Source organism: Hippoglossus stenolepis, chromosome 15 (genome assembly GCF_022539355.2).
Source record: "Hippoglossus stenolepis isolate QCI-W04-F060 chromosome 15, HSTE1.2, whole genome shotgun sequence".
Taxonomy (NCBI): Eukaryota; Metazoa; Chordata; class Actinopteri; order Pleuronectiformes; family Pleuronectidae; genus Hippoglossus; species Hippoglossus stenolepis.
Window position 1 is genome coordinate 5,664,540 of NC_061497.1, and position 25,605 is coordinate 5,690,144.

At 40.7% G+C, this 25,605-nt stretch overlaps 1 protein-coding gene across 3 annotated transcripts in view; it reads left to right on the plus strand.

Moving 5' to 3' along the window:
- Positions 1-25,460, plus strand: part of camkk1a (calcium/calmodulin-dependent protein kinase kinase 1, alpha a) — a 68,911-nt gene extending 43,451 nt beyond the window's left edge. For 2 of the 3 annotated variants that reach the window (XM_035177760.2, XM_035177761.2), the window contains exons 6-17: positions 843-976; positions 4,826-4,862; positions 5,227-5,248; positions 7,815-7,903; positions 10,363-10,562; positions 12,588-12,641; positions 12,958-13,031; positions 16,387-16,474; positions 18,250-18,378; positions 20,103-20,206; positions 21,878-21,925; positions 22,285-25,460. In XM_035177760.2, coding sequence (XP_035033651.1) covers positions 843-976; positions 4,826-4,862; positions 5,227-5,248; positions 7,815-7,903; positions 10,363-10,562; positions 12,588-12,641; positions 12,958-13,031; positions 16,387-16,474; positions 18,250-18,378; positions 20,103-20,206; positions 21,878-21,925; positions 22,285-22,357 — 1,052 coding nt within the window. In that variant the 3' untranslated portion in view covers positions 22,358-25,460. The remainder of the gene's footprint in view (positions 1-842; positions 977-4,825; positions 4,863-5,226; positions 5,249-7,814; positions 7,904-10,362; positions 10,563-12,587; positions 12,642-12,957; positions 13,032-16,386; positions 16,475-18,249; positions 18,379-20,102; positions 20,207-21,877; positions 21,926-22,284) is intronic. The other variant, XM_035177762.2, reaches the window with a different exon arrangement.
- Positions 25,461-25,605: the final 145 nt, after the last annotated feature.

Below are 25,605 nucleotides of genomic sequence, written 5' to 3' on the forward strand. Positions count from 1 at the left end.
GACATCACCGTTCTTAGAGGATCTCATGGAACTGGGTGTGGATTCTTAGAGTCTCTGAGGAGGACAAGGGTCTTCAGAGACCCAGAAAATCCTTATGCCGACAGGGAGAGATTGATTCTCTGATGGTATCAGGTGACAGGATGCACCAGACGCATCCTGTCACCTGATACCAAATATGCACAGTCCCGTTCCATGTGACATGGCGCACTAAGATAGGTCTGTGTTTTTATTGACTAGTAATTGCAAATGTTTCCACCACAGTGTGTCCTCAGATTCATCTAGAGCCTTCTTCAGTTTAGTTCCACTGGTCGTGTTAGTAACGAACAGATTCATATCTCGTGTCCCCGAGCTATTTATCTCGTTCCCGCACGTTATTGTATCGTGGTCACGAAGTATATTTTTTCCCCTAGAGTAATGGGAGATACTTCAGTGTGTTGATGCAGTAGTGGTGAGTAAACATTGTATCTAATAAACGGAGTACTGCCCCCTTCAAATAATCTCTCTGATTAGTTTTTGCTTGTAGGAAGAAATGACAGTAATCATTATAAATGGGTGCAATCTTTATTTTCAACCCTTTTTTTCCCCAGTTACTCGTTAAAATTGGTTTTCAATTGATTCTCAATCTCTGAGACACTGAAAAAAGTATTGTTTTATTAGTATATCAGACACACAAATATAAATATTGTAGCAGGAAGGAGATCTACCACAGTTTCCCCATTGCACATTTTCTATTTCTTCCTACCACATTAGAGAAACTCCTGTCTCTGTGTTTATCAAGAGGAATTATGATCAAATGAATCATTGAGAGACGCTGTGTTTGTGCTTCATGTGTTTTCCTGCAGGCCGCCCACCCCCAAGAGGACCCAAGGCAGCCCAAGGGGAGCAGCCCAAAATCTTAGGACCCCTGGAGAGGGTCTACCAAGAGATCGCCATCCTTAAAAAACTGGACCACATCAACATTGTCAAATTGGTGGAGGTGAGAGTTTCTCTGTCAGCAAATAGTCATAGTGTTTGTATTTGCATTGATGCAGCAGATTAGTCAAATGAGGTTTGAAAGTACTTTCATGTTCTGTCTATTTTTATTATCAAAGTTCCTATTTAAATTACAACCCTAACCCTATTACATTGTTCAAGGATACTTGGATAAGAATGAGTAGCAGTTGTTAGCCATGTTAGCGTCAAAGTAGTAAGGACGGCAGTGTTAACTTTGAACATAACTATGTTCAACCCATGAAATACAGATATTTTTTTATGCATTTGTTAAGAAATGTGATATTAAAACCACCAATTATGTGTTTCATCAACCATTACAGTACCAGTACAGTCATATTATAAAATGAGGCTAGACAAGTTTCTTACACATGAATTGCAATGAAAGTTTGTGTTCGTGTCTATCAGACTTAGTGGGTAAGAGTTTTGTTAGTATCAAGGGCTTTACGTTTGTTGTTGCACAACCACAAAAACCTGAATAACAACAACCAACTGACTCAAAACGACCTCAGAGAGATGCAATCTGATTACAAAGAGACACAAAACAACCACAACAAGATGCAAAACAAAAACAAACTGACACACAGCTATAACAAAGAAATCCAGCATGACTACAAAAAGATGCAAAACATTAACAAACTGACACACAACAATGACAAGGGGATGCAGAGCGCCTTCAAATCGATGCAAAACAACCTATAAGAGAGGCAAAAAAACACAAAGCGATGCAAAACGACAACAAAAGGACGACAAGTCCATGCAAAATACCTGGACAGGAGACATTTAATGACCAAAGTACGATACAGAAGGCCTCCAAAAATTCCCAAATGACAACACAATTAGACACAAAATAACAAGCAGTCCTGTTTTTAGTCTCTTTTTTTTCAGTCTGGATATCTTTTGTCATGTTTGAGGGTTTGTGATCGAGATCATCTTCTACCTCTCTTGCTAACCTTTCTTGCTGTGCACCCTGATTGGTGCTTTGTATTATGTCCGACCAAAGAGAAGGATAAACACTGTTCTGCCAGGGAATATGAGATGAGATTTACCCTCCAGCACATCGATCACACTTCCTCCCCCTGGACCTTCATGATATGCAGGTGACACATTCTGGAATACCACAGCCTGGGAATTGATTCTCATATTTACAACAGCCGACACTCCCTCAAACTTAAGTCGAGACATTTCGAAGTTGGATTGATGGCGTTTTTTTTTGCGGAGGCGGCTGTTTATGAAATACGATAGCCGGTTTTTGGAGATGTGATTCAAGATGCCTGCCGCTCCCCTGCGATATTATCAGAGCAATTTCCATCTTAGCCAGATGGCGGAGGGGAGAGGGGTGGGGGTGGCGGCCACTGTTGCTGGGAGTGAAGCTCAGGGAGTCAGTCGGTAGGAAAGCTGCCTGGCTTGTTCTGGTGGAGAGAGTGCCAGCAGTGTGCCAGAGTTTTTAAATAAAATTTGAGCACTTCTGCTCCTCTGTGCTTGCTCCAGCAGAGAAAAAACACACACACACACACACACACTAATCTCTTCCCTTCTTTGTCCACCCTCACTCTCTCCACATAATGGGCGTGCGTAGGCACAGGGATGACACGCTCCCCCCCCCTCTCACCATCTATCTCTGTTCATCCGTTTAAATGGGCTTTGCCTGGGTCGGGATCACATTCATTACGGGCGTCCAACTGATTCTTGCGAGGATTCAGTCCAGTCCATCTAATTATGAGCAGATATTTTCATTCATTTTGAAACAGAAGAGCCTGCGCTAAGTGGAACAGATTAAAACTGATGAAAGTGATATGGTCATTTGTCGCAGATGGTTGGAAAGACACGGTAATAACTGGGCCCATACTCGCATGCACACATGTTTTCAAAGCGGGCCCTTACAATCCAGAGCTCAAATTTATATCCTTTCCCCAGAACTCAAAGATCCCTTTAATGCATCCTACATCAATGCATTAGTCAAAATCTACAAATAAAAAAGACCTTCAATGGTTTCCACTTTGCACAAACCAGCTTATTTACTGTTAATAGCTTGTATATGTTCGTTCACTTTCAACAAAGAGAGAAAAACAATATGGTCAGTAGAGTACAAGACTTCATGAGCAAACATTCACTCATTGACTGTTTAATGGATTGAAACTGACATTAGTCGTGTTCCTGTTTCCTCAGACCTGACGTCCTGCCCTTGTTTTTCCACTACTGTGTCCTTGGCAAGCGTTCGCTCCACTGTGATCGTTTAAATTCTCCAGGATCTTGTATTTAGACAGATGGACCGCGTGTCCTGTGGTTTGAGGTGGGAGCTCTTCCTTTACACAGTCCTGTGTGAAGACCTATTTTATTAACCTGGCTGTGGATGTATTATCCAGACAGGCAACTGCCCCGGGCCTTTAAACACACTGTGTCCCAATTCAGGGGCCGTGTAGACCACGAAGGCGTAACCAAAATGAGAGGGTCTGGTAGATGATTTCCTTGTTTGGCGTCACCAGCTTGTCCAGCCATAACGGCTGTCCCCTAGCAACAGAGCTGCAGTGGGACACAACGAGAAAGTTTTAATGCCCCTTGGTTTTTTAAGCATGTGAGTTGAAGCCTGACACTTAAGCTTTGCGTTTGCCGGTGACATTGACTCTTTGAAAAATAGTTTGTTGATCCACCTTTTGGAGTCTTCGTTTCTCGTGATTATTGCTGTGTGGCCTGGCTCAGGGGAAAGCTTTTGAAAAACAAATCCAGAGAATGAACGCCATAGAACTTCTTTTATTATCTATTTTTACAGTCATGACTGAAAAAGAACACAAATAAATAAATCTAGGATTACACAATTACTTCCTTTGGAGCGGAGACGAAGAAGTGATTTCCAGAAAAGAAAATTTTATCTTGGTGAAAAATGATACTTCAATCAAATTTAGATTTGCGTAATTGTAATTCGATCTAATGCTGGTATTGTTACATCTCTATTTAAATGATCATCCCATTTATTGAAGGTTAAGAGTTTTCTCATAACCTAAATCCCCCGTGTGAAAAATGAATGGTTCCAAAACCTAATAACTGTTTGTGCAATGAAATGTTTGTGAAAAATTGTTTTAATTCAGCCACATTCGAGGGTTATCATTCAGGATTAACTTTTTCACATCGGTTCAGGTTTTTTCCTTCAATAAATGAAATAATTAAAAAACTGCATGTTGTGTTGACTTGGGTGATTGAATAGTCTGATGATCGGAAACGTCAAAGTGTGACAAATACAAAACAAATAGAATCGGGAAAGAGGCAAATCCTTTTTCCCAGTGCTGTATCTTTCCGGATCCTGCGGTAGAGCAGTGTCCCCCTCTGTCGCTGCTCCTCTCAGACTGAACTCAGTGTTGTGCAGTGAACAGCACAGACAGCTGCAGTGATGTCAGGTTTAGATAAGAGAGTGTTTCAGCTCAAACAGACAGAGATTTGAAATGTTTACTGAATTTCCTGAGGAGACTCCGACTGTTTGAGAGCGAATAACATGGTCACCTCGTAATGGACACCTGTAACCATAGTAACTTAACTCTGCCGCCTCGAACTGTTGTCTATTCTCATAAACTGTACATAACGTCGATTGCAGAAGTCCCGTTTGAAAATAACAATCATAAGAGAATAAAGAAAAGGACAAAAGGTCTTTTTCTGCCAGTTTTGAAAAGTCATCACAGTTCCCTCTGTTTACTCTGCTCAGTCCTGAAAAAAGAAAAGAAAACAATTTGAATCTCTGCAATGGTTTGGTCCTGAATGAATGAATTTTAGATTTTTCACACCCTCCTGTATCTACAGGACCTTGAAAGTGTCCCCATTCATGACGATTATGTTAATGTTGCAGGTGCTGGATGATCCTGCGGAGGACAACCTTCACATGGGTACGCAGATCATATTTTCTTTGCCTTCTACATTCACCCTCTCTCAGTGTTTGGCCCTTGACACACCAACCAAGGTTCACATAACTTATTCATAATTCAGATCATCCCTCGCTCACCACCTTAGGGCTCGCACATTATGCAGAAATCCTCCATCAGCAGTGCCGGGTCACAGCTAAGAAGACAGTCAGTGTAAAACCTTATTATGGCACATTTAGCTAATTCAGTGCGTCTGATGATGAGTTGCACTGATGCTGGGATGTTGCCTCAGTGGCAGCAGTGGTCAAACCCTGCTGGATGAACGAATGAATAAAATGTTTAATCTGACATGTTCCTATTTCCTCCTCTCTCCCCTTTTTCCTGACAGTGTTTGAGCTGATGCGTAAAGGGTGAGTAGAGAACATGTCCTCTCTTTTTTTTAATAATTCAAAGCTCATCCCACTGTTCCGCCACCTTCCACTCTGCATTTCTTCATCTCTCCATCCCTGCCTGGGTTGTCAGCAGTGTTCCCCTCCATTACTCCACGCTGACACGGTGTGGCTGTTTGTTCAATTCCAGGCTTCAAAGGGATTGATAATGTTCTCAGGTTTTCACAGTTCGTACCTGTGGCTGCCCGCCCTGTCGACGTTTCAGGTCCTCGTGCATGAGCTGCTCCTTCCTGCACCAGTAACATATCTGTGATGATCTAATGACCTGAGACCTTCTCTTGTTCTAAATGAACAAATTGAGGAGCTGCTGTTATTTCACATATTTTCATAAATGTGTCATTCTGCCCTTTTTTTATAGAGCAAGTGCTCTGTTTGAAATGTGTTTGCTTTCTCAAAATGAGTCTGCTCTGTTGTTCCCTATGGGAGGTAGATGATAGACAGACTGAGCTGATTAATACAGCTGCTATTAATCAGTCATCTTCTGCTCATAAAAATAATTACTCGTTACTACTAATTATTTGACTGCTGCTTGAATACACAAGATGGTGCCACCAGTTGCTGTTTCTATTGACACACAACAACTGGTTCTACCACTTCTAACACACAGGACTAATATTTGTACTCTTGGTTATTCGTATTAGTTCTATGATCACATTTACTGTTACCCTTTACTATTAAATACTTACTATTTACAATGTACTAATCAGGGGTGGATCCAGGGGTGGGGCCAGGAGGGCACAGGCCCCAGCTGAAATACAAATTTTACTTAATAACAATACTAACTATGAATATGACCATTTTTTAAGAATACAATGAACACAATGTGCTCAAACAAGGAACAATTAAAAAAAATATATTCAGCGATGTGTGGCTCTGCTCGAAGCTAAACAAGGAATAATATAAATGTGCACCTTACTGAATCAGGAATTGTGTAATAATTGGCCCCTCTGTGTAAATTTTGGCCCCTTTATGGTCCTTGATTTAGAGAAATTCTAGATCCGCCACTGGTACTGCTCCGCTGAAATGAAATTGCTAATCTATTACCCCCATGTACAGACAATATTAATAGTTTGATGCAAGACTGTGGAAAAGTTAAAAAGACTTTATTAGTGTGCCACTACACGTAGGTGCATTTGCTTCAAAATTAATCAGCCCTGCACGAGAGAGCACCTTGTGGAATTTTTTATTCATAGATTTACAAACGGACTGTTTCCTTTTTTGCCTTTCAATATGAATCGTTTGTTGTCTATCATTCAAACATTAGATGGTTCAAGTTTTTTCTTCTTAGGTTTTTCTTCTATTGTAAAATGTATTCGAAGGTATATTACCACAGGCTTTGGGAAATTGTGCAAAGGGCATTTTTCATTTCTCAAGAGCTTCTATTGACTAGACTGAGACACTTCAGAGTCTGGAAAGCTCCAGGTTTAGTCCATTTCAGTCAGTTTTACATGAGGCTGATTAATCATGAAGTTTGTCAGAAACTTTCACCACTACAATAAATTATAAATGGACAGATTCTTCATCCTCTTTTCCCTTGTACAGTGACCCTGTGCATAAATCTCTTCAATAACCATAATAATTTAATAAATACCGAGCTCAGATGTTCTTAAGCTATGTTTTATTCAATTGATTAGTTTTTTTTGTTTGTCAAGGTGCAGAATAGCATCACAGGAGACATGAAAGGCTGCAACTAGCAATTATTTTCAGTTCCAAGTGAAAATTATTTTCATGAACCAGCAGTTGATTGTTTAATGTTTGAAATGTCGGAGAAAATTGGAAAATGCCCAACATTTTTCCCTGAAGCCCGAGTGAACATTTTCTTCTTTTATCCGACCATAAGTGAAAAACTAAAATATGTTAAGTTTTCTGTGCACAATCAAGCAAACTTGAAAAGCTGGCATACGTTAATTGAAAGTGATTTTAAACTAATAGTATATTTTTGCTAATTCAGTTTGTGTCAATGGACTTGTAATTTCATCTAAAGTATAGTAGTTGGTTTCTGGCTGCCTGGAAAGTATTAAAACTGAGTGTTGAGTACTTGGTATTAAAACACAATATATATACTGAAGGTCAGTGTGGCTATGGTTGGAGAATACACTGTTTCTTCTGCACATGTTTCTCTCTTAAAAGCATCTTCATAGATTTGTTGATTTTGCTTCAAATTATATGATTCCTTTGTTTTCATATAAATGGGTACAGGTAGAGATGGTGCAGGGAGGGTTAATATAAATAAAACATTATTTATTGTTAATATTGATATTGCTGCATGGTGAAAGGGTTAGAAATCTTACAAAAAGATACTGAGCTGTTATGTTTAGGATTCACACAAACCCAAAGACGGTCTTTCACTGTAGTGAGTCTGTGATTATTGATCAAATATTAGTTTGATCAGGATGATTAATGTCTGACTCTCTACAGACGTGTGTAATGCTTCACCGTGTGTGTGTTTGTTTGTGTGTGTGTGTGTGTGTGTGTCTGTGTGTGTGTGTCTTTTCTATACTGCCTGTCTGCCTGCATGGATTTCAAGTCCAGTGATGGAAGTGCCCACAGACGATGCTTTTTCAGAGGAGCAGGCGAGGTTATACTTCAGAGACATCATCCTGGGTATAGAGTACTGTGAGTATCTTCTGCATGGAGGCGTCATGAAGGGTTTGTTTGAGTGCCTCTAGTGGTCAAGAAAGCATTAAATTAGCCTCTTTATGATACCCACTGTGATGCTCAAAGTCTAAAGCAGAAGCATTTGGACCGCTGTCTTTCCTACAGTTTGCTGTCTCACCAATTCTTAAAGAAAAAGTATAATATGGTCGTATTTTCCTTTTTTCATCTTGAGGAACAAAGTGTTCTATCTCTCTCCATGCCCCTGGGGTCTGGCTGCAGTTGAGTGCCGTCCACATCATCAGTATCGAGCCTCTGCTCAGTGACATTTAAAAAAAAAAAATCCTCAAGCTGTGGCCTCATTCTCTGTACTCGATCCATTTCACTGGGCCGTGAGTCTAATGATTACAGATTAATGCTGCCTCCTTCTGAGCTCTGAGGTCCAGAGACTCACTCTGCACTTTGGGAGTCAGGCGTCAGTCAAATTTGAGGCTCAGTCACAATTCCTGTGATATAAAATATAAGCGCAAAACAGATTTTATTTGATAGATAATTTGATTTTCAAAATGTCCTTTTTGAAAAGTCTGCTATTGTTGTATACTGTATGTTGTTAGCACTTTTTGTGTGACTTGTTTGTTTGATTGTGGTTGTGAAGAAGTTACATTAATAACCAACAGTTGTCTTAAGAAACAATGTCAAAAGTTATTCTTAATCAACTCACTGCACAGACCCAGTAACAAAACCTCTTAATCCAAAAGTTAGGAGCCTGTGTTATACAGCTACTCTTGTTAAAGGTGACCTCGGAGAAAATCTTTCATAGAAACCTTTACTGATTCTTTAAAACTAGAAATAAAAATACACTTTTCTAATTCTAAATATGAAAATTATAACACGTTTTGATTTAACTGTTAACACTCGATTGTTTCGGTAATTCATTGTGCAATTTATTCATATGACTATTTTATGATTACTTATTTATGTAATCTCAAACATTTCTGTAGCTCACTTTTTTCTTTAATTGAAGTATTATTAAAGCAAACCATTTTTAATTGAATAGCCTTGAATAAGTCAAGAGCCCTATGTTTTTAAAAAGACCTCTTCAGACATGAAGGCAACACTTATCCAATCAGTCAAGTGTCCGGGGCTTAGCTGCAGACAGCTGTTAATTACAATTTAAATATTAAAACTGCTCTCAACATTTTTGGCTTGTGACACCTTAAACACTGGGGTCTGCTCCAAGTTCACTAAACCTCAGTTAGTTTAATTTAGATTAGCCCCAAGTGACAATGTGACTTTAAAAGTTATAGTTGTCTACACTTGTTATTATAGATGGATTAGTGCATCAGCAGCATCTTCCTGTAGTTCAGTCGTTTATTTCCATGGTCCAAAGTCAAAAGAGTGAAACAGTTGTGAAGATGCTACTGATACACTAATCCATTTTACACGTGTAGACAACCTTATTTTGAAATCACATGAGGCCAAGTGTGAGAGGTCCCATTCTCCAGGGAAGGGATGAAGGAGCAGTATTATGAGGAAGGGGCTAAGCAGTGCCGACCTTTCTCCTCAGCTGAGGAATGGTGTCTGTACTTTGACATAGACCTCCTTTGATAGAGCCTCCTTCACTCCTCTTTTGTTGTCATGCCTACATCCTTACAACAGGGGTCGTCCCTCCTGTGTTAAGACACGTGTTTTATCAATTGTAACTGTAGCTACAACAGCCAAGAGCCATAATGAACAAAGTGATATCAATGGGCTCGAGAACGACCCCACAGAGGTTTAACACCTGGGTCTCCACACCGGTCACTCAGAACTCAAGAGGCCTGGGAGCAGAGATCAAACATCTTCACATATCCACAACCAAGTCCCTGTTCACTGTAGGTTTTAAGTACACAAGGATATGACTCCTGTAGAAGCCTCTTGCTACGAGACTGGATGATTTTCACTGACAAATGTTGAACTGTCACAGAATCACATTTTCACTAAACCATTATCAAGATCAAAATAATATCACAATATCAGTTGAGAAAAATTTGAATGATAATTTTACTATAATATTAACACAAGTATTGTATTATTATGTGTTGTATCTATTTATTAGGAAAACCTATTATTATTCATTATTATTAGTATTAGTAGATGTTCATATCAGCATTGAATAATATTAAACCCTGCATGGGTTTCACATCCATTGGGGCACACACACACACACACACACACACACACACACACACACACACAAATATTATCATGCAGGTATTATTATCAAGATATCAACATTTCATTTTTAAATATTAAAATTAACACCAATACCAAGATATCATGAGTTTTTATTGAGAAGAAGAAGTCTGTACGTTCTTTCGCAAACCCACCAGGGTTCATTCACATTTCCCCAGAGGATAAACTTTTTCCAATTTACTCATCAGGTTTTATTATAGCAGCTCTAACCGCCTGCTGAACAACGTCCTCTTTCTCATCCTCAGTGCACTATCAGAAGATTGTCCACCGGGACATCAAGCCCTCCAACTTGTTACTGGGGGACGACGGCCACGTGAAGATAGCAGACTTCGGGGTCAGCAACCAGTTTGAGGGCAACGATGCTTTGCTGTCTAGTACAGCCGGCACTCCAGCCTTCATGGCCCCAGAGACGCTGTCAGACCAGCGCAAGAGCTTCAGTGGAAAAGTGAGTTACAGTCCTTTTTATATGTGCTCGTCTGGTGTGTGCGTGTCTGTCTGAGCTGCTGATTTGAAAAAGAGAACCAGTAAACCCAGACCTTTGCTGGCCTGTTAATGTGAGACGCAGATTGTCTTTGTCAGCAGTTTCCTCTTTGTGTTCAAGTGGCATCCTACTGAAAACAAAGGCATTAGCAGAGTAAAGAAGGGGAGCTAAGCTATCAGGTTTACGTACATGTTCTTGATGAGGGAAAGGTTCACATCATTATACTGCGCTGCTACTTTGACAGTCAAGCAATGATCAGTCATGTTTATCAAGGACAATCTGCCATTCTGCAATGACGATACGGTTAATCCTCATTATTTCACTGTCTGTCTGATGAAGTTACGCCAGCCGAGTGTTGGAGATTCCTCATTGTCTGCTATTCTGGAAATAAATTGGGGTGTTGCCAACTTGGCACCTTTTTGTGCTCGATTTACCAACTTTCCACACTCCTTTCATCATCTTTTTTTTTTTTTTTCAAAAGCACCTAGCAACAAATCTGTCAGTGACCTTTTAGACAAACTAATTTCCACAGAAGAGAATTATCTGAACTGCTGTGTGGGCACAATGGCAGCTTTTCTGTCCACAGGCATCTCCATGCGCACTTTGCCAATACACTGCAGATGCCGGGCGCATCATTGAGGGGGGGGGCGGAGTTTAGTCGCAGGGTGGATGCTATTTTAATTTTGGAATGTTCATGCGGGTGCTGGTCTCTAAATTGGAGAGAGAAATTCCTTCGGGTGGGTGATGGGTGGATGAGTCAAACGTACGTGCGGATGAGGATGATGTCAGAGCCGATCCGAGCATCTCTACAATATATGGTCCAGCCATACACAAGGTTTTTACCATAGACTGTATATAAAGATGGACGAAGCTGTCGATCGCCCCCTGGTGGCTGGCTGCAGTATAGGTCATTAACATCCTCCATGTTAGTGGATGGGACATGGACCAAACTAAAAGGTTTAAGTGCATGTTAAAAAAAATGTTTTCTCATCGATGGTTTCATTCACTTTAGGTAGGTCTTATCACACTGATGTATGTTCAAGTGTTCATTTGTCCACTAAGATTGTTTTTGTTTACCTAGTTAATGCTATGATAACGGGATGAAACGTCATGATTGACAGTTGCACGTTAATCGATGGGCACTCAATACCGTGGCGCCATCCCCCCCGATCGCTACAGCACAGCACATATTTTGGCTTCATTGTGGATAGTGGGAAGTTGAGACACGTTGTCCATCTTTGTCTCTGGTTTTGACCTAGTCTTTATTCATTACATTGAAGAACTGGTTGATGTTTTTTGTGCAGTATGAGTGACGTTTTGAGGCTCGTGTTCCCAAATGTACCTGCTGATTTATGAAATATTAACAACAAAGGCTGAGCTCTCGACCCCTGACATGCTATTCATCTCCGGCATTAGCAGTTAAAGTCCTGTTCCTTTCTACAGCCGTCATCACCAAAGGCATACAGATGGATCTGCTCCAGGACTGAACTTGCATCTGCATAATAAAAGGGCCAGAATAGAATATTTGATTGCAGACAAAACACTATCAGGGTGTTCGGGTCGAGTATTTCCTGGAGCTTTGAAGTGGGACTTTTTCTCTAATTAGTCGTGCATTCATCTTGATTCAGGTTTGTTCGACCCACATCTCAGAGAACTTCGTGTCCAGTATTCACCAACATTTGTGATTTTTGTGCAAGTCTACTGTGAAATATTGAATACTCCAGGAGTACTTTGGGCCATTAGAACGTGTTATACAGGTCAGAGGAAGAAGACAAACCTGATGAATAGTTGTTGTGCCTCTGTTGATCGTTAACATCCATCTCCAAGGTTATCTGATGGTAGACGGCCCCAGAAAATGAGCTCAAGGTTAGAAAATGACTCATAAATCACAGTAGATAGCGATATATGTCCCTGTGATGGTTTTTTATAAAAGTTGTTGTTTGGACCTTTTGATCTCACTTTGTCACTATGTCACATTAAACCTCACAGGCTCTGGACGTGTGGGCCATGGGAGTCACTCTCTACTGTTTCGTCTTTGGAAAGGCAAGTCTGCACATTATCTCTCCCTCAGTCACTTATCACTATCTGCTGCACACACTGTAACAGTAGAGGCTGGAAAGTGTTCACTGTAACAGTGCTTGTTAGCGGCACACAGGGACACTTTCAGTGGGGATACTCAATTATCCATTTTTTTACGTTTGATTCTGCACCAGTTTATTGGCATAATTCATTTTAATGCAGACCACAAGCTGCTGTTATTTGTCTTGCTTGTCTCCGGGCATGCCGTTTTTCTTCTGGCACGGTAGTAATTCAATGTTCCTGCTTGTGTTTTTCACTCTCTCTTCTGCTCCATCTGCAGTGTCCGTTTATTGACGAGTACATATTGGCCTTGCACAACAAGATCAGGACCAGGCCTGTGGATTTCCCAGAAGTGTAAGTCCATCTCCTGCATCCGTCTCGCTCCTCCGCTTGATTAAAAGAGACAGCGGTGACGTACCAGCCAAGTGGTCGCAGCTCTATCCATCTCATCTGCATTGCCATCGCAGAAGCGTTTCATTCTCGTTTCCAGTTACAAATTACACTTCCAAAAAAAACGAGTAGCTCAGCACAGCAGTCGGTGCCAGCACACAGTAAATGTCACCTGCCTGTGATCAAAACAAGCACTGGAGAGAGAGAGAAAACAAACAGGGGCCGCAGCAGCAGCCTGGACACATACAAGCTGCTGTGCCTCCCCTATCTTCCATCCACCTCAAAGGTTAAAGAGAAACATGGAGATCTACGTTGAAAAGAAGGAGGGAGAAGCGGTGATAAAAAAAAAAAAAAGCTAGGAAGAGCCGTGGTGATATACTTAAGTATAAACACAGCACGTGTGAAGGGGCCCTGAGTGGCAGTTGGAGGATGTGTCAGTAAAGGGTGTCGTGTCATTAATGATGGTAAAGTGCCTTCGCCCACAGGCTCAAGAGACTTCGTGCTGTGCTGACAGCTTCTTCACTAAACACCACCCTCCTAACACAATAGCTGATGAAATCACATAATGAAATCATCTCCACACTGCACCTATCGACGACAGCTGTAAACCCCTGTCAGCTCTGACAGGGTCATTTCACTATGGTGCAGTGCATGTAATATCGCTATACTGTTACCATTGTGATCACACAAACTTTTACAGAGATAGATAATAGATAATAGATAATAGTAGATCCTGTACTTCTACCATGCCTCCCTCATAGATCGTGTCAGATGTATTCTAGACCCCCTACAATCACACCACCATTTATTTCTATCTGCTGTCATGTTCCAAAATATGTTCCACTTGAAAAACACTTTGTGCTTATACTTGAAAAGCAAATGAATTGAATATTATTATTTTTATTTTGTATTATTATTTATTGTTGTAGTAGGTAGTAGTATTATTTCCATTATTATTTTTGATCATTTCAACTGTTTTTCAAGTAATTATAACTATCTATAAGCTAGAGCTGGATGACATGGCTACAAATTCTATCAAGATAAAAAATATGATGAGGCAATATTAATAATTATCTCGATAAATGTTACTATTTATTTTTGCTCTCTCCTTGACAAACAGAGAATGACAAACTCTTGACAAACAGCTTAACATTTTACAAATCTGAGGTGGATCAATTATGTGTTAAACCTCCTCACTGTGCTTGTACAGTACAAGCCTTATATAGATATGTATTGAACCTTTGTTATATTGCTATTGATGAAAATCATATTACTGGGTGGATCAGGACAGGAAATGAAGAAAGGCTATTTAATATTTGAAATTGTTATGCGGTAAAAATGTTATTAGGCTGCAGGCTTCAAGGCCACCACCAAGGTCCAACAAGGACAAACAAGTTGTATAAATATAATAGCCCTCCAACAAAACATGATACAATTTGAATAGTAATCCTGGTTAAACATGAGGCTTGCTATTCTCACAAGGCCAAAGTCTTAACAACTGTCGCAAAGTACAAACAGTTTGGATGAATGAAATGTCCTCTGATTCCAGTGCCACCTGTTCTACTGGTAGTTGTTCTCAAAACACCACGAGCTACTGTATATGTAATGGTTTACAGGGATTATCTAACTTTAAGTGCAGATCATGATCTCACATCAAGGATTATTTTAATGCACAACTCAGAATGTGACTTTCAAACACCCCTTGCAGTAAACTCTTGTTTACCCTGTATGAGAAAATCTGAAGAAGACATGATTACAGGGAGCAACACGTCATCCAATTTAAAAAGTAAATCCTTTTACGGTTTGATTAAAAGTCTGTACATGTTTGAATAAGTCAGTTTCCACCACTGAGCACTATTTAATTTGACAATTTGACTGTTGGTTAATTCAGACCCTTCAGACTGTCACTGCGCTGTCAGTCTGCTCCCATCAATCAGCGACGGGTTGGACTGAACCAACTCTAAGGTCTAAATGTGTGATCGTTTTTAATTGCTCATGTCTGTCACTTGCTGAAAATAGAATAACGATAATTTGTTCTGGCTGCTCAAATGTCATCACCTGACTGGAGGGACAGTGTGATGGTAGATTTATCTTTTTAAAGACAAAAGGTGGGTGAGCAAATACCACCACATTGCAGCCTCTCATTGGAAGAGGCTCCGTTTGCTGCATCACTGATCACAGCTTTGTTCACAACTTGTCATGATAAGACTACCCATCATTCATTGTGCCCAACATTGCCTCAATATACCCCAAAAATTAAAAAGCAAAGTTTAATTAAGATATTTCCCCCATAGTTTTATTTACAATATCAATATATGCTATTTGGCACATTATTCATCAACATCTTAAATGTTTGAAAGAAAACCACATTAACTATTTAAAGATAACCATCTGCGGAGGTTGTCTAAGATGTTTGTATTTTACAGTTGCTTTTTTTTTTACCCTCAGGGCCACCATATGTGTTATATGTTTATGTATATTGTATTTGTTATATGTTATAGTTATCTATATAAATATGTTATTTATATGTTAGCATCTTACCATCATACATTGCCGAAATTAAAATGTGTGTGGCTGCTGCCTTTGCTGCTCATGACTGACTCACCATAAAGTCTTGGTCTCTGAATAGCACTTATTCTGAGTCTTCTGAGAAAATAAACAGCAGTGGTAAGAAAAAAGAGAATTCTAACCTTATACTGGATCGGATACTGGATTTATCTTTTCATTCTTACGGCCTCTAAAAATTTAAATCAATGTGATGAGGGGTTGTAAGTTGATTATTTTTATTCTTTTTATCTTTCTATTGTATTTATTCATAGATTTTAGGGATTTTGATTCCAATCCGTCTTTGGTCTTTTATGTAATTTCTATGATTTTAGCAATTCTTCAAAAAAATGCTGCTTAGAATCAGCGCTGCACAATTATTTTGATTATCTTTTATTTTTTATTTTAATGATAAATCAATTAGTTGTCTGCATCTGCTTTTTTCCCAAACCCGAACATGGCTTCCTGAAAAGTCTTGTTTTGTCCACAAATCAAAGATACTCACTTAACTGTCAAAGAAACCAGAACAAATTTACATTTAAGAAGCTGAAATCAAAGAATATTTGACTCTTTTCATTTAAACACTCGATAAATCAATTATCAAGTTGTTGTCGATGAATTAAGTAGTCGATTGCTGAATGATTAATCGTTTAATTGTTGCGGCCCGACTCAGAGTGCATGAAACATTCAGGTTCAATGATTTTGATGCCTTTGGTGTCTATTATCCTAACCCTCATTAAAAAATGTCTGTATCTTTATCTTGTGTTTCATGCAGACCAAAGATCAGTGAAGAGCTGCGGACTCTGATCTTGCGGATGCTGGACAAGAACCCAGACTCCAGGATCACCATCCCTGAGATCAAGGTAACGTGTAGAGAGCAGAGCAGTTGTGAAATGACCCCCTGGGCTTCGTGACAGGCAGCAAACATGAGCCTGATCATTACAAAGAGGAGTTTTAGTGATTTCACAGGACCGGGCTTCTCTCTGCACTTATTGGCTTGTGAGGGTCTGACGGTGCTGCAGGGTTCTTTAGACATGCTGTGTCGCCGCAGGGCAGGATGAAGCCTGTTTGTCCCGGTTTGTCCGTCAGTGCCAGAGGGGCAGGGAGGTCCTGGACCTGCAGCCATGAACGGATGACTGCCCCCCCCCCCTCTCTCCCCACCGTGTGTTTCAAGGACACACACTAATCTTGTGCTTTCTCACAAAAGACTCTTGTTTGTGGAGCAGGAGAAATCGCGGCTGCCAGACTTCATGCATGTCCTCGTGCACAAGCACACACAGCTACACTGCTTTATTTGACGAAAGCTGCAAGAAGCAACCCAGACAAAACCTGCCAATCAATTGAGATTGGTAGATTATTATAGCATAGTGTCGTACTTGATTTTTTGAATTCAAGTAATTAGATGAAAACATGCTTTAGCTAGAAGTTGCTTCACATTGGAACACCATTCAAAACCTTCCTCCAGGCTAAATCTTCGTAAATGGTCTGTATTTATGTAGAGCTTTTCTAGTCTTGATGACCACTCAAAGCGCTTTACAGCACAGTCGAGCCCCCTGAGCCTCAGCTGCCCCTTTGTCAATTGCCTCTTCATCAACGTGTATTGATGCTCGCTAATCTGAAGCTCACAGATCTTCTGGTGTCTTCCTCGTTGGCTGGAAATTTTGATTGGTATGGGTTTTTCTTTCAACAGCCTGGTCTTTCAGTTTCAGAGCAGGACTTATTGATTTCACGTTCAGGATTTTGTTATGTATATATATTTGTATTTATTATGTTTTCACTCAAAACCCTGAGCTTACAGTCAAATGTATGATGTTCAGGTCAGTCGGGACATTTCATTTGTCAACACTTCACCTGAAATGAATAATCTTCCTCTCAAACTGAAAGACCACGCTCTTGCACAAAGACAGGAAAAGCGCCCACAGATTAATGGATATTGAAGAGGGCGGCGCGGTGGTGCAGCGATGAGCACCATCAGCTCACAGCTTCTCTTCACAGCAAGAAGGTTTCGTGTACAAACCCAATTGACAACTATCAATTGCCCATAGCTACAAACACGAGCATAATTGTCTGTCTATTGCCACCATGTGTCAGTACTGTGATATCGCTGGCAGCCTGTCGCAGCTGGGACCGGCTCAAAAGGAGAAGCGGTAAGGCTACTGGGTGGATGATGATGATGATGATGAAGGAAAGTGAACTCTCAGAATCATCATCATTGTGAAGGAGTAGCAGTTGTGATCCTTAATGGTGTTTTGAGTTTTCTTGTCAAAATGCTAATTGTGTAGTCATGTTAGAATTCTGTACATATAATAAGTATAAATACATCAGTGAGCCATTACACTGGGTGACAAGTTCCTTCATTATGATGAACATGGATACTGTAGTTTCTTGTGTCAATCACTGACTCACCATCCTGCTGCTGTAAACATTACAGAGAAACAAATCCACAGCAGAGAAAAATATAAGAAAATATAGACAATCTGCAACTTAAGAATTCAAATCAATCTTAATTTGATCAATAATGAAGTAACAAATATGAACTCAGGCTGGTTTAGTCACTTTGACCCTTCAGCAGCATTTATGTGGTGGGGTCATGTTGTCACATTCAGTCACATGTATGTGTGTGTTTGTGTGTGTTTAGTTGGACCAGTGGGTGACCCAGGGAGGCAGTGACCCCTTGCCCCTGGAGGAGGAGCACTGCTCTGTGGTGGAGGTGACGGAGGAGGACATCCAGAATTCAGTCAAGTTTGTCCCCAGCCTCTCTGCAGTGGTAAGAAGCGGCCGAGTGTCCTGCGCCCACCGAGCAACGTTGTGTCTACACTGGCACAGTCTGCAGCACTGAGTGGTAGCTGTTCCTCAACAGCCTCATTATTGTGTTCACCATAAATGTGACAGAATAACAAGGAACACACACACCAACAGAACAACAAAGCCTTGTTTAGGGACAAGCTTGTGTCTTAAGCTGCATTCAGACATGCGTGTAAGTCCAGATATTACCCTGAAATATTCTGGAGCAGCTGTATGTGAGAACACAAATGTCCACATCACTTGCTCCTGACATTGTCCGAAAATATTCACGTTGAGCGAGTGGTCGTGTTGATGGTGTTTCTGGAAGAATACAAATATCCCAGGATGTAAATGAGGTGCCATACACATTGGGCATTTTTAGACACTCATCGCTCAACTATTCAAAACATTCAGACATAGTTGGGTTCGAAGCTGCTTTCAGACATGCATTGACCTCCTGATAATCTCCTGACATTTTGCGGAGCGGCAGTATGTGAGAACGCATTGAGTCAATTGCTCCGGACTTTCTCTGGAGTTCCTCCTGCAAGCCCCCTAGTAAGAACTCAATAGAATGTCTGAGTGAAGCCATGTAAGAAGTTTGCAGGAGAATTCACCGCAAGCAAATCAAAAAGAAAAATAATACAAATATCTCAGGGTGGAAAAGAGGAAAAACTATATATATATAGACGATGCCAACAACGATTTCAAATTTGAAAGACTTAAGACTTAAGAGGTTTTGGTGACACTGGTTTTGATGTGCTGTAAACAGAAACACTCAGTATTCAGCATGATTTATGCATCAAGTCCTGCCTCCTGTAGGCTCTACCCAGGCCCCAACAACTGGCCCCATTTACATTACATTTTATTTTCTAAGCTTTTTTGAAGAACACAATGTGCACGAACAAGGATACATTTTCAAAAATATATTCATTGATGTGTGTCTTTGCTCCAAGCTATAGAACTAACAGTAAACAGGGAATGATTTGAATGTTCACCTTACTGAATCAGAAGTTGTGCGTGGATGTTGGACATAGAATTGGCCCCTCTGTGTAAATTGTGGCCCCTTTACCGCCACTGTGCTGTCTGCCTGCTGCACAGTAACATCAGTGTTTATGAAGACGCCTCTGTTCACTGTTAAAGCAGATCAGACACTGGGTATGAGCCAGATGTTATTTGTTAACAGCAGCTTTTAACTGGAGTGCTCACAGGAAAAGCTTCAGTCACGACAATCTGTGTCAGTGCAATAAAAGCTGTTCTTACAGAGAGACTCTGATTGAATCTGTTGACCAGTTTGTGGTTGGGTGTGAAGCCTCTGTCAGAGGTCACCATGTCACACACTCAAGCTCTAAACACACATTACATTGATCACAAAAGCATTGACCTTATAGACATAAACACACAGAGTGGGAGCTGTCTTTCCTTAAAACATGCGTTTCTTCCTCACCTGTTTCTGCACAAAACTACAAAATCCGATCACTACAAGCAAGAAGCTAATTACACACTCTTAGCTAATGGGAGATTTCCCTTTTTTTCTGTGAATGACTTTTGAGATTCACACAGTTTCTGGCTCAGAAAACAAGCCCTAGTGTTGTTCTCCCTGTTAGGAGTCAGATATTCTGCTCTTTTATGAATTCTCTGCACAAGCACCAAACAACAAAGCGACTCTTGTGCGCGTTTGTAACCATTGTGTGTTTGTGAATGTTTCAGATCTTGGTGAAGGCCATGCTGAGGAAGCGCTCCTTCAGTAACCCCTTCGAATGCCCGAGCAGGAGAGAGGAGCGGTCCATGTCCGCACCTGGCAGCCTGCTCATGTAAGCTCCAGTCCACCCATCCTTGCACATCTAATGCATGAAGAGAAAACTCCAAAATACAACCACAGAGGCTCGATCTTATTGTTGAGGTTACACAGATTGATACCTCACACCTGTCTCCTCTCTCTGCTGCATCTGGTTAACTAGCACTCATCCCCGCGATGGCAGCGGCAGCAGCAACAACTGCTTTTTGTTGCCATAGCACCATAATTCATTCTTTCATTGTATGCAGCGGAGCTTACAGCTTTTCTAAGTGTTTCTTTCTGTGTTGCTCTCAGCTTTGAATGGTGGAAGGGTTTGGAGAGAGAAAGAATGATACAGATCCGTCAGAGCCTCGGGCTGACCTTGGAAAGTCTTATCCCATCATGCAGTTTTAATATATATGCAGTCAAAGGCAGATCGGAGCAAGTATAGCTGTTCCCTGCTGTACTGCAGCTGCCCTCTGGACAGTGTAATCCATGATTGGTGTCCACGATGATGGACGACTGTGGAGCTGAATGTGAAGCACACGCTAAGCTCCTGTTGTGAGGTTTTTTTTTCTATGAGGATTTCTCTATCTAGCTCGAGGTTTTCCCCTGTTACACTCAGAGCCCATAGCTGCTATTTAGTGTCTTCAGGGGACGTGAATCAATACTGCCCCCTGTTGGATAATGAAGAAAAAAAGCAATACTTTACTGGTAGCACCAAGTATTTTCCTTTTTGTGATAGAATGCCCCTGGGTTTATGGGCAATGTGGTTTTAACTGTTAGAAACAGCTGTGTGACAGGACGTCTAATGACTCTCCCTGTACTGGATGTCATATTAATTATGCAATATTTCTAGAGGCGATTAAAGAGAGTGATCTGATCAACACTGCAAATAAGTATTATTGCTGTTTTGGTTTTAGTATTACACCTGTTTAATGTTGTGGAGTCCTAAAGAGACTATTTTAAATAAGAATGCTCAGCTGAGACCAAAATGTCCGACTTTTAATCCCCAAAAAACCTCATTCTAAATTTTCCATAATGCAACTCGATAGATTAGATAATGCTTGATTAGTTCCAATCTGGGGAAATGGCCAAGATAGAATCTTGCGCTATATTCTCCCTGCCTAAATCATGTTGTTGATGCCAATCCCTGATGATTTCCTCTCGTCTCTTTGTAATGCAAAAATGTAAAAAAATATATATTTTCTTGAAAATGCTGAAGAACATATACAAGAATAGCCCACTCCTTTCTATAACTCCTGCCAAGAAAACAATTATCTTAAACCAGAAATCAAAAAGCTCACAAAATACTAACCACTGCTGAACCTCCTTTCAGAATATATATTAAAATGCCTACGGTAGCAACAACCGACTTCAAGGAAAGATAGTCTCCATTCTTAAAAAAAAGTTGTACTCTTCATGATGAGTAAACTGACTGTTTCTTTAATATTAGTTAATTTAATTAGACGGTCAAAATCCCCAACTTATCAAATGTGCATTGGTATGAAGCAGGACAAATTTAAACATTTAAGAAACAGTAACTTAAGCATTTAATCAAATATCCAAATGATGACATCATCCTGAGGAGGTGGACTGTGGAGGTGGGGATGTCGTCTCCAGCAGCGACCACGCCTCTGACCTCCTGAGGTGACCTCCGCCCTCTCACCTGTGACTTTTCCCATCTTTTTCTCTCACTCTGCTGCAGGGACTCGTGGCCCTTCCGGCCCTCTTTAAAACTCCACCCCTCTCTCAGGTAAAACTCTGTCTGGCTCGCTGTCTGTCCAACGTCTACCAGCCACTGCGCCTGCCATCCTCTTAGACTCCTCCGCTTGCCATCCGCTTATCCACCATCATGAGAAGTGATGGATGCGGATCCTCTCCCCTGCTGTAATTTTCATCATCTCCCTGCTGCTGTCATTTTACGCTGTTTACATTTTTAACCTTCATCATGTTACAAAAAAAAGGGGGAACAACCTGCATAACCTTGTCAAAGTGTCATCACTTGGATCTCTTTCCTCGCCGCGGTCCTCCAGCTTCACATTACCGGAAGGACAAAATGTTGATATTGACTTGTGCTCTTTCTCTCTCTCCCTCTTTCATTTCTTCTCTCAGAAAGGGAAGCACAGGAGACGGACCCAGAGAGGGAGAGCTGGAGGACCTGCATGAGGACGAGCCCTCGTCTTGAGTCTGCCGTCCACAGAACTCCGTCCTCTTTACATCCCTGTGCTTGGGACTACTGTTCGCTCACCTCTCACACTCAGGCTTGCTTTGGTTTTTTGCTTCCAGTCGATCCTTTCTTATTCCCCCAGTTTCCTTCTTCACTGTGGAGTCCCCCGGCACTAAGTGTGATCGTCTTACCTGCTCAACCACTATCGGCGATGCCATGGATAAACCAATGAGAGGAGCTCTGATCATTTTCTGGATCAAAGTATTGTTGCAGAAAAAGACAAGGAAATGTTTGTTCACTTGCATTAAACTGATTTGTGGTGGGGGGGACTTTTTTAACTGTATGTATGGTGAATATTTACGCCCCATCATCAGTCATAGTCAACCCATTGAAGAGACGAGGAACTCATCACAGACTTCAGCATGTAAATGACACTATATCGTCTCTTCAGTGACGTACAGGGCTTTTGATTTCTGATCAGTGATCGGCCATTTTTAATATTGTACAAAGATGTCTTAAAGTAACTTCAGTGTTCTCGTCTCACACCCTCGTTGTGTATGTGCCATCAGTAGGTTTTATTTTGAAGGCCGAAGTACTTCCTGTGCTGAACTTCATAGTCCCGGTTGGATGTCTGAGGGAGACCACACACACCAGGCAGCGGCTTTGTTGGAACACATTTCAGTGTGACGTTTCCTGCTGTCGATGCGTGTGACTATTAATATTCTGATGATCATTTTTCTCTCCAAATCTATTGTGTTTATCTGATTTTGGTTCTCAAACACTGTTATACTTAACTACAACACCACACACTCCTGTTTGATGTGAGGTCAAAGTGACAGAGAATAGAGCACTTCAAGGTGCATGTTGTTTGAGGACGAGAGGGGACAGAAAGGGATTAGGAACTGCCCTGACTCCAGTTTATTCCAATGGCTAATTGTCCAGTTAGCGCTCACACAGATGGAATTAAATCAACCTGTGCAGCATCATCCAGGTGAAGTGACTGTTCAGAAATATTTAGGGTGGGAGGGTGGGGAGGTCATTAAGGTTAATGTTAATGTGGGGAGGGTAGTCATAGTTGAGAAGGGTCTCTTTATTATTAACACCCCAAATATACTCTGTCAGTTCGTTGTGAGAATGATTTCAACAGATTTAATCAAATAGTCACACATGATGGCTCTGGTGTTCACAGTCATTACAGTATGTTTATCATGTGCAGGACAACAACCTTATTATTATGGCATTATTGTTCCATAAATATACTTAAATGGTAAAATGAGATCACACTTTATTATATTTATTCTTTTTCAGTTATTAACGGTGATACCCACCCAGTACTATACAAGGTGTTGGTGGAGGGTGTTGCAGGTTTTCGTTTGTGTAAGTTGGGGTCCACACAACAAGGCTGGGGACAGTTTTAAGATGTAACCCCCCCCTCCCCACTCTGGTACTCTTTGCACAGTCCCTATATTAGTTTGCCTGGGCCAGTCAAGTTTATAGAGCTGGGAAATGTTGGGCTAATGGGATAGTCTCCTCATGCAAGCCCCTTGTTTGCCATTCGAGTTGGTTGGCTGACTCTAAGGGTTAGTTGTGGTTGTTTAGTCGGAGCCCGACTCAACCCAGCTGAGGACATTTCTGCCTCCACAGCAGCTCTGCCTCAGATAACCCATTTGTATTATTTATATAACTCAATTGCCCCCCTTTTTTTTTTTTTTTGCTGGTCTTGCACATACCCCTTGGGGAAAAAGACAGATTTTGGATCTAAACACTCGAACTACAGTGAGAAAGGAGCATCTCAATGTTATGATTAGGTCCAGGCTGCCAACAATAACAGCAGCAGCAACAAGCTGATCGGAAACAGGCAGCCCAGCACTTCACTTTCCCTCTCTTAGCCTGGTTCTCGGTAGCCTCCAGTGGCGTGGTGCGGTCTGAACGGGAAAGTATTTCACGTGATGTTAGCGTCCATGTTTCTGGGTTTGTGCTCATAGAGACAGTGACGTAATTACAAAATCAAAAATCACGTGGCTCCTGGGGAATGTAGATCTTTATATAATTTTTTACTTTTATTGTTCAGGAAAACAGTTGATGCATGCATATCATTGTCTAAAATGTCTTTGTGTGACTTTGTGTCTGAGGATTGTGCTCCTCTTTTGTGTTTTCCTGTCTGTGCTGAGGATCAGGGGCAGTGAGTGACAGCAGGGAGGTGTGTTTGCAGAGTAACCTTCAATGAAGGGCTGATCGAACCAAAAAGTAAAAAATGTTGAAATGTCTGTTTTATTTGCTTTAATGCTGTGTAACACTTTTCTTTTTTATTTATTTTTTTACGTAGGTGTGTCCAGCTTTACATTGTGTGTGTGTTAGAGGTGCATTATAAATAATGTTGTCGTCTTAATCATCTGTGCATTATTGGCTCATGTCAGAGGACTCCGGCCAATCATCCTTTTGTGCATGCTTTAGTTGTTCTTGCTAAAACATCACTTATATTTAAATGTTTGCACTTTTCCCACTTACACATACATGTTGAAATTACTGCTTCTACTGGCGCCTGCCAGCCACGACACACTGTACAGTTATTAATCCAGAGAAAAAACTGTGTTCACCTGTAAAAGACCATATTTACTGTGTATTTGTATGCTCTCATACTCTCCTGTGCTCTTTGATGCATCACTCTCTGCATGTCACAGAGCTGCTGCTTGGTTTTTGAGAATTTTTACAAAATGAAACTCAAAATATGTTTCTGAAACTTCTTCTCCTGCCTGCGCTGAAATGGCTGCAGCAACTTGACTGGTTTTGAATAAACTGGTTTTGGTTTGCATATCTGCATGATGACAGAATTGTGAAAGTTGTTCAACTCTGGGGCTCTCTGGGTTTTACTTCTGAAATGATGCATAACACCAAAGTACTGTATGAGCCAGGTTCAGAGCTCAGGAGCAGTCTTCTCAATCACCCAGCCAACAATTATTTTATCATATATTAATTAATACCTCAAATATCATGAATCACAATTTGAGGAAATTTAAACAAGAAGACAATGATTTTTTTTGTAACCATTTATAATGCCTTTTAATTTGTTTGCATTCATTCCTGAACTGAAATATATGAGCAAAAAAGTTTTTCACCTTAAGAGCTGTCCTACCTTTTTCTTTTTGGTAACATGTCAGATTGAATTTGAATAGTTGTTAGCCAAAGGTTCATCGTTGAAGGGGGTGTGTCTGTGAGTTTTTTTATAGGAACACCATTCATACTTCCAGAACTACTTTTACATGACT